General features: G+C 43.0%; 1 protein-coding gene across 15 annotated transcripts in view; it reads left to right on the plus strand.

The window, feature by feature from the left end:
- Window positions 1–9019, plus strand: part of TMEM14A (transmembrane protein 14A) — a gene marked incomplete at its 3' end in the record, with an annotated part of 15987 nt that extends 6968 nt beyond the window's left edge. For 6 of the 15 annotated variants that reach the window (XM_081245862.1, XM_081245855.1, XM_081245864.1 and 3 more), the window contains 4 exons: window positions 3333–3417; window positions 5274–5375; window positions 6919–7006; window positions 8729–9019. In XM_081245862.1, the coding sequence (XP_081101988.1) occupies window positions 3348–3417; window positions 5274–5375; window positions 6919–7006; window positions 8729–8768 (300 nt within the window). In that variant the 5' untranslated portion in view covers window positions 3333–3347. The other 9 variants (XM_081245865.1, XM_081245863.1, XM_081245851.1 and 6 more) reach the window with 7 other exon arrangements.
- Window positions 9020–9711: the final 692 nt, after the last annotated feature.

Genomic DNA, 9711 nt, shown 5'->3' on the forward strand with positions numbered 1-9711 from the left:
TTCCATTGTTCCCTGTCTCAGGGAACAGCATCAAGGCTCTCCTCTCCCCTAGTGGTCCAAGCCAGAGGCTTATCCCCCCTGCTCCCTCCCCACACCTGGGCTTGTTGAGTCAACCTCCTGACCTCTCTCAAATCTGTCCACCTCGCTCCACCCTCATTTCTCCAGGCCAGGCCACCCTCATCCCTTGCTTGGCTTACTGCCTCCTAGCTTGTCTTTAACAGACTCCCTTTACAGGGCTTCCAGGGAAGCTCTGGCTCTTGCTCACCAGCCCCCCCTCTGTCACACCCCTTGCACTTGTCTCCATTTTGAAACCATGCCGTGCTTTCTCATGCCACCAGGCCTTTGCACGTGTCTCCCTTCTGCCTAGGTCATGTGCTTCCTTGCCACCCTCCTCCCTTGGTTTACTCCTGCCCTCCCCGTGACCTCAGCTGGGTCCCTGCTTCCTGGAGGAATTTTCCTTTAGGCTCCAGGCCTCAGTAGGTGCAGCTCCTGGTTGCGCTGCCTGTGCCTCTCCTCCTGAGGGCTCCCTCACGCAGCTGCCGCCTCCATGGTGCTGCACCGGAAGTCCTGGCATACCAGGGCCATGTCCTCAGTGGGGCTTTCCATCCCTTCCTGCTGCCTGCACACAAAAGACACTCAAGAAAAAGTCGTTGGGGCTTCCCTGGTGGCGCAAGTGGTTGAGAGTCCGCCTGCCGATGCAGGGGACACGGGTTCGTGCCCCAGTTTGGGAGGATCCCACATGCCGCGGAGCGGCTGCGCCCGTGAGCCATGGCCGCTGAGCCTGCGCGTCCGGAGCCTGTGCGCCGCAACGGGAGAGGCCACGACAGTGAGAAGCCCGCGTACTGCAAAAAAAAAAAAAAAAGAAAAAAAAAAAAAAAGAAAAAGTCGTTGATGGAATTTGGTATAAGTGCAGGTTGTACTATTATGGTTTGAGTCTATGAATGCCAGCATCATAAATCCACCCTACCTCAGTTGATTTCTTGCTGTGCTGAAATAGTATTGCCCTTGTTTACGTCAAGCTTAAAAGTGTATGTAAGTGCGAAAGAGAGGAATCATTATTTGAGCAGCTGGTATTTGTTGGGTGTTCATTGTGTGCCAGGCACGGTTCTGAGTGCCTTATAGCATTAACTCATTTCATCACCACAACAGCTCTGTGTGGTAGATATTTTTATTATCCCTGTTTTACAGATGGAGAAACTGAGGTACAGAGATTAAGGAACTTGCCTAACATCACATGCTGGTGAAGCCAGGCATGCATTGTGGAATGTGATGAGCTCTTTGAGAAAGACAGGAAGTAGGACTGGACGTGAGGCTCACGTAGGGCTGAAGATGGTAGGTCACCAGGTGGAAGACGGTGCAGCGTGGGCTAAGCTACGAGGCTAAGCAGAATTACTTAATCCAGAATTCAAAACTCTGAGGAACCTCAGGCTCACTTTCACATTCCTTCTTTCAGCAGCTAACTCAGTTTTCAGAGGTACTACTGGTTAGGAATGAGACTTCTCTGAGTCTGAAATCTTGGTTCTGCTGTGTGACCTCGGGGCTGCTGCTTGCCTTCTCTGTGCTTCAGTCACCTCGTCTGGAAAGTGGGGATAATAATGGGGATAGTACTTACCTCCTAGGGTTGTGGTGATAATTAAATGGATTGTTACATATAAGGCCTTAGAGTGGTGCCTGGCACATGGTAATTGCTCAGAAACATCATCCTCGTTATTTGTTTACCCATCATTCAGTCAACAAATGGTTTTTGAACACAGGTCCTTCCTTCCTATATGTTCAATCCCACTGGACAACTTCTCGGGCATCGACAACCATCCTGTTTTAATTCTTTGTCCCGCAGACATTGAGGATTTTCCATCGTTGCCTCCTTTTCAGTGCCATCACCTCCTCCTGTGTCTTGGGCTCCCTCCCCAGACCTTTCCTCACAGTTACGTGCTAGCTTACTCTCTGAGATCAACTCAAGACCCCTTTTCCATTCTTCTGGGCCAGTTTGTTACCAGTTGCTACAGAGAATTAAAGACCAGGTTAACCTGAATGGCAGCAGTGAGAAAATTGTGAAAATACAAAGAATTCTCAGATACCATTCCTCGTGGATACAAAGAACTACTTTCTCCAGGGAGGAAATAGAGACGTAAAAAACTTAAGATGTGCCATCACCACCAGGAGTCTGAGAATTTAAAAAGCTGCAAGAACCTTAGAGCTTATCTTGTCTTTTTCCCTCACTTTGGGGGAGTTGTTCTTAGGGATGGGGGGTGGTCCAGGGCCCAGCAGCCGCTAGTGACCAGAACCCGTGTCTCCAGCCTGTAGCTAGCACACTTCCTCCTACATCTTAGAGAATCCCAGGCAGGATTTCAGTGGAGCTTCGTAGAACTTCCCACCGCTGGATGTTTCAGCTGCTGCTGTGATGCCCACAGAATGTCATGGTCACTCAGTTAACTTCGTGCCAGGGCTGCATTGTACCCTTTAATGGTTTACCATGGACCAAGCGTGGGCATCTCTGCCACCACAGGAGAGCTGTCTCATAACCAAGCTAGTGCAAAGCACATGTTGAAAGGGAATCTTTGGGGACTCCCTGGCGGTCCAGTGGTTTAGACTCCATCTGCGCTCCCAGTGCAGGGGGCATGGGTTTGATCCCTGGTCAGGGAACTAAGGTCCTGCGTGCCACATGGCTCAGCCAAAAAAAAACAGGAAATCTTTGTTTCAGTCAACAAGCAAACGTCCACATTACCCCTTTCCTGTTTTTCTGTGTGAGGAGGAGGGGGGACAAATATCTGTACAAATACAAAAGAAAGAATTTTAAGGTGGAGTTGCTGAGATCAGGGAATTTCGAGGAAGAAGAGCAGATGCTCCAGACCAGGTGGACGGGGCAGGTAGGAGTGGTTAAGGAGCTTGGGGGGCGGCGGACAAGGGGAGCAGGTTCAGAGGGAGATGGGGCATAGAGGGCAGCTGGGGATGGAGGTGGGGGAGCAGGGGAACATTCCAGGCACGGGAGTGCAAAGCGGAGATGGCAACATCACGGCCCTGTGACGAGACCCGGCTAACCGGAGCAGAAGTCCTCCTGGGGAAGTGGAAGGGAGGACACAGCTGAGGGAACAGCAAGTCTTGAAGATAAGGAAGGAGAATCAGCCTCAGGTGTCACCCTGAGCGTCCTTGAGAGTGATGAGGGTGGCGGGACAGCAGCTGAGTGTTGGGAGAAGTGAAGATCTAGCTGCCCTTTTCTTAGTAGGTTAGAGAAATTCATTTCTGTAACTCTGTGGAATGCATATCATTTTTATACATATTTGCTCCCCCAGAGTCTTTTATCTTGTAAAATATGTCTCTTCGCCTTGCTTTAGACTTGAACCTTGCCAATGGACCTGATTGGTTTTGGTTATGCAGCCCTGGTGACATTCGGAAGCATTTTGGGATATAAGCGGAGAGGTGAGCCCAAACCAGGTTTTTCATCAGAGAGGTTGGTCCTTCTGCTAGGGTCACCTGAGGGTCTGTAAGCAGGACAAGAAGCTAATAAGCGACCTGGTGGGAGGTTAGTGGTTGTGCTAGGATTGTCTGAGGGTCTGTAAATAGGACAAGAAGCTAATGAGGACCAGCACGTGGTGGATGGGATTCTCGGAAGGATGGGGGTTCCATGGGGCTGGATGGACAGAGCCTGTCATTCCAGAGCCTGGGCATCTGGGTCTCCCTTTACCTGTTAATATCAATTGCATAATTAATTGACTTACCCTCTTCAGGGCTACTCACTCATTATCAAATGAAGTTTTTGGTTTGTTTATATACTCATAGTGTCAAAAAACTGAATTATGTTGATACTGTGTGTTGCAAAGGAAAATTACTTAGATATCATATCTGAAGTGGTTTCTTCATCTCTGTCCAAAGATGGAAAAAAACACCCAGTTGATAAATTGAAGGATTTTCATGGAGAAAAATGAAAGATCAAGTTTTCTATTTTGCTTTGTTTTAAGGTAAAAGCGTTTGCAGTCATGGTGTGTCATATTTGCTTCTTATATTTTTAAGAAATTCATTAAATGAAGTTATATTTTGAAGAGTGTTATATTGGTGACCTTGGGGGACTTGAGTTTCAGGTCTATATGGTTATCAGGGTTACTTCCTTCGTTAGTGGTTTTTCGAATGGTAGGAAAAAGGGAGAGAGAGAGTGTGTGAGTGTGTGTGTGTGTGTGTGTGCGTGTGCATGCGTACGTGTGTTGGGGCTGCTGGAGGGTGTGAGAGGAGAGGATTACTTCCGTTATCAGGCATCTTCCTTCACTTGTTGCCTGTAGAATTAGACTACAACCTAGTGCATGTGACTTCTTGTTCTGGATGGGTTGTGTGTTTTGGTGTGGGAGGTGCTGCAATCTGAATTTAAGGGTGGTTCTTAACCCTGCTGCAATCTGACTTTCCTGTAGCTGTTTAAAAAACAGAGATACCTTACAACTGAATCACTTTGCTGTACACCAGAAACTAACACAACCCTGTAAATCAACTATACTTCAATAAAAAAATAAATAAATAAATAAATTTAAATCTAAAAAAACAAAAAAAACCCAGAGATGCCTTGACCCTAGGGATTCCAATCCGATAAGATTCTAAATAGATTGAGTGTCCTGAAGTGGGGACTGTGTGTGTTGGTGACAGTGTCACTGGCACGTGCACCCTGCAGTGCTCCGTGTCTGTTACAGTGCCCCAGGCAGCGCTGAGCAGGGCGGGCGCTGGGTGGGGGAGGGAATGGATTGGCAGCTGGCTGGCTGCGTCAGTGACCAGGTTCTTCCCGTTACTCAGTGTGGTCACAGTCCATCCCCGAGTCCTGATGTGTTGAGGCTGGAAGGTTTGTTGATTATTCAGGACAGAACCATCACTTGGTTTGAATAGTACCCCCTCTCTACCTCCATGAGCTGAAAATATCATTTCATCTTATTTTTATCATCACAACCTCAGTAAAAAAAAATGGAGGCAAGGAGAATAGGGGGAATAAAAGAGGGGCGTAAACAAGTCAGGTAATTGTCCAAGGCCATGCAGTCGCTGTCAGAAGCAATACTACAAGGCAGGCTTTATCACCATACCTACCCCTCCCATTGCTATGTACCTGGGGTTCCTCTGCCTCGCATTTGGGGTTCAGCATGAAACAGTCATGTCTTAGAAACTGTCCATGGATAGCCGATACCTAATTTGGCTTTGTCTAGTTACAGTGCCCAAGAAGAAATGCATTTTTCCACATGTGAAGTGATGAAGGCATACCTTTCATTTGGGGATTCTCTCTCTGAGCCCGTACTTTTTTTCACCAGGTGGTGTTCTGTCTTTGATTGCTGGTCTTCTTGTTGGATTTTTGGCTGGCTGTGGAGCTTACCGTGTCTCCAATGACAAGCGAGATGTAAAACTGTCCCTGTGTGAGTAAGGTGTTTTTCCCAGTTACGGAGAATCACGGCTTGGGGATAATTTTTTGATACCTAGCCTCGGTGTACTAGAAGATACTGGTCACATGGCAGGTGGGCATATGCCTGTGTGGAGACAGAACACTGTTCTTGTTCCTTTCTACACAAACCTGATCAAAAATAATGATGTTGCTGCCAGGCCTTCCAACTCATAAGAATATTTCTATAAAACTTGTTACTAGAAAAATAAAATAAAATTAGAAAAAGCAAGGAATTATGTCTGGATTTTCTGCTAATGCTCCTAAATGCATATTAGCATAGTTTGTGTTACTGTGAAAATATCTAAAAAGAGACAGCCTTGCATTATTTTATTTAATTCACAAACAGCTTTTAGATCCCACTTTGCCTTAAGATTTAGAAAAGCAAGGCTGACTCTTTTAGCTTCTTCCCTTGTTGGGCTTATAGTAGGAGAATGTCCACAGGGTAAATGGAAAAAACTTGTGTGTGTTTAAAGCCCCAGGATGCTTGGCTTTCTTCTGTCTGGGTTGAAAGACAAATACAGGGAAGGTTTGGAAAACTACACTAAGGAAATGGTCTCTGTTTAATTTGATGATTATTCAACGTGCCCTGGTGGGTGTGGAAGAAAATACAAAGGAAGACAAATTGTACCAGTTCTTTGAGGGAGAGGAAGAAATTAAGTGGGATTTTTTCCCCTTATTTTAAATAGGAGCAAGGGATATTTTTAATAATGAAATTATGTCAGAAGATAAAAATATATCAGCCAAAAATATATATATATATGTATACACACACATATATATGTGTGTATATATATAGGGCTTTTTATTCATATGCACTTAAATAGTTAATGTATGTTTATTGTCAGTCATGTTTTTTATATCAGCAAGTGATTTTTCCTTGAAAATTCTTAAATTGTGACATCAGTGCCCTAATCTCTTACATAAAACTGCTTCTCTCATCATATTGGTTTAGCTTCTAAAAGGCTGGTATGATGCTTCTGAATTTAATATTATTGGGCTGTTTTTATTTACTCTTCAGGCATCAAATTTCCAAAATGGAATGCTATAAAATAAAAACAGTCAGCCTTTTCTTAGGATTATTTTATTAATCAGGTCTTACTTGAAAGATTTACTTTAGAAACTGATTCTTTTCCTTCCATTCAGCTAACTAAACATTTATTGGCTATCTCTTGTGGGTCCAGGTATACTGCCTAGTGTTCCTAAGGAAACTTGAATAAGACACAGTCCTGACCTTCCCAGGAGTGTTCTATAAATAGAAATTAAGTTGGAAAAAGACTTTTTCTTTTGAAGATATTTCAGGAATGGATTTTAACATGCTTGTTTCCTCAGAAACCATTTTGATAAGCTCTTTAATAAAGTGTTTTAATAGAGCACTTTATCTTTTCAAGAAAATAGCAACTCAGTACCAATACATAATAGTTGTTATATTAGAAAGCTGAAATGAAATCCATTTTTTCCACAAGCAAACACTGATAACATGTTTGAAACGCTGGTTCACGCACTGGTTTGGTTTTTAGTTACAGCTTTCTTCCTGGCCACCATAATGGGAGTGAGGTTTAAGAGATCCAAGAAAATCATGCCAGCTGGGCTGGTTGCAGGTTTAAGGTAAGAAAAACTTACTTTGATCTATTCTTTCCTCTGCCGTCATTCTGAAGTGCTGCATTTTTGGCAGAAGTCAGTTTTAACTTAAAAGGTCAAAGTAATTTGTATTACAATCAGCATGATTATAAAACCTTAAAATATCATCCAGTCAATCACTTGTTGACGTTTATGTGCGAGTGAAGATTTTTATCAAACACACTTAGCGTTGCCGTGCTGTCCGATCACATGTACACAGGTACCTTTTTCAGAATAAAGAATTAAGTTCAGCCTCATTTTTTCTCAGGATTTACCTGTCTGAGGCAGTAAAGGTATTCATTTACATCTGATAATCTCTCTTAGAGAGTTGGACAAAGTGAAAGTCTGTCGCAGTTACTTTGAAATTTTAAGGGAGAAAACTTAATATTTTTGAAAGAGATAACTGGGGAGCTTCAAGTTTCTCTTAATCTCAGTAATTCTATCCATGAGATTAAGCACATTACCAAGTAAACATTTATACATAACATTTTAAATTCTTTGGAAGCTGCCTTTATATGTTGACAGCTATCGATATGTTCATTTTCTTTGATGTATGTTTTCACTTTTTGGAATTTATTCCAAAGAAATAATGAGATGTATACAAAGATTGATGTTTATTTCTAGTGGAAAACATGAGGAACTGAAAAATTAGAAACAGCTTGAAAATTCACCAGTAAGGAAATGGTTCAATAGGTGTTTTGTCCACTTAATGGAATATTGAGCAAGCGTTACATGTCATGTTTTCAAAAACTGTTTAGTGGTCTTAGAAAATATTGACATAATAGGAAATGAAAACAATAAGCAAATATAGTGTGATCTCAATTTTTTAAAAGTCTGGGTATAGAAAAACAAGATAGGAAGGAATATTTCAAATTGTTAGTAATCTCTAGGTGGTAACGCAATGGGTAATTTTCTCCTTTCTGTTTTTCAATAGAATTTTCTAGTGTGGCTGGATATAATGTTTATGATTTGGGAATGAAAGTGTGATTATAAAGGACTGCGTTCTAATGATAGCCCTGTTCTAATAATGATACTTGGTGGTGGAAGGGGTCAGAAGTAGGGTTTATAGGTCAAGAAGACAAGACCCCAAACGTGCAAAGAAGCTGAGATTGTAATTATGACATCCCCAAATCACCCCTTGATTAGTTTTTCAAGTTGCTTGCCTTTACTAGTTTTTGAAAGTTTTGTGTTTCTTTCCAAACCTTTCTCTTACAAAGGTTCATCCCAGATTTTCAGAACAGTGAGTTCTGATTTTTCTCCTTCATTCAGTGAACATTTTTTTTTTTTTTTTTTTTTTTTTTTTGCGGTACGCGGGCCTCTCACTGTTGTGGCCTCTCCCGTTGTGGAGCACAGGCTCCGGACACGCAGGCTCAGCGGCCATGGCTCACGGGCCCAGCCGCTCCGCGGCATGTGGGATCTTCCCGGACCGGGGCACGAACCCGTGTCCCCTGCATCGGCAGGCGGACTCTCAACCACTGCGCCACCAGGGAAGCCCTCAGTGAACCTTTTTAAGTGGCTAATTCAGTCACGTCTGCAAGTTCAAGTACAGGGATCCAGGGACGGTGAGATCACCCCTGCCCCAGGGAGTAGAAGCAGGGCAGAACGCTGGGAGCCAGGGTTTAGTACCACATGGGTTAGGTGAGCGCACAACCCTCCCGTCTCACACCTCCTGAGTCACCCTCCCCTTGCCTGTCTTTTATTTTAATCTAGCCTCATGATGATCCTGAGACTTGTCTTACTGCTGCTCTGAGAATCCACAGGAACTGAAAAGGAAATTTGAGTCATTCTGCTGTAATGGGCAGAGCCTACTCTTTGTATTGAAAAGATAAATTCCAATATGGAATGTTCACCGTGGTCTTATTTTATGGTAGAAACTGCAAAAGAAACACTGTCACCTCTAATATGGACACTGGTTTGAGGGATTTTTTTTTTCTAAACAAATGGTTTAACTGTTTTCTAATTGTCAGGTACTGGTTTCATTAAAGATATTTAATAAATCGTGATACACTGTTTGATTTGCTGTGTCATGTGGTTTTTGTTTGTTTTTTGGTTTTTTGGGGTTTTTTTGACCGTTCCAAATACTCATGTCTGAAATAAGCTTAGATTAAACTATACCTTACAGATGATGGAATGCCCTAAGTGGGCTTCAAAGAATGCTAATGTATCTATTTGTCATTTGTGTTATATTTAAAATTATTTTTTTTCCATTTTAATTGTATTGCTACCAGTGTTTTTTCTTTCTTTAAAATACTTCATCCTCAGCACACTCTGTACCAACGGAATGTATTCAGTATTCAAATAAAAGAACTTCTGTTTTAAACCTGTTTCTCTCATTTTAGTGTCCTCTCTGTATACTCAAATCATCTTTAACATGTAAGTGTTCAATGATTAATGCAAGAGATTGGGAAGGAGGATTATTTAAGCCAGAGATTTCCTCAGGAGCAGATATTCTCATTCTCTCGCTCTCGCTCTCTCTGAAACAGTAATAATTCTGAAACAAAAACGATTTGTCCGAAATTACCGCTTCACTTTTAGGCATGGTTGTGATTCTTCGTGTCCAAGGTTCTTACCAGTAGATCTGAGTCAGCCCAGTTCTCCCACTGACTGCTGTGTGCCCTTTGGAAGGTCATGTCCCCTCTCTGGGACTCAGTTTCCCATCCTTGAGGAGGAATTTGGACTAAGTGATCGACCAG

The sequence above is a fragment of the Mesoplodon bidens genome (genome assembly GCF_964165515.1).
Source record: "Mesoplodon bidens genome assembly, chromosome: 10".
NCBI classification, from domain to species: Eukaryota; Metazoa; Chordata; class Mammalia; order Artiodactyla; family Ziphiidae; genus Mesoplodon; species Mesoplodon bidens.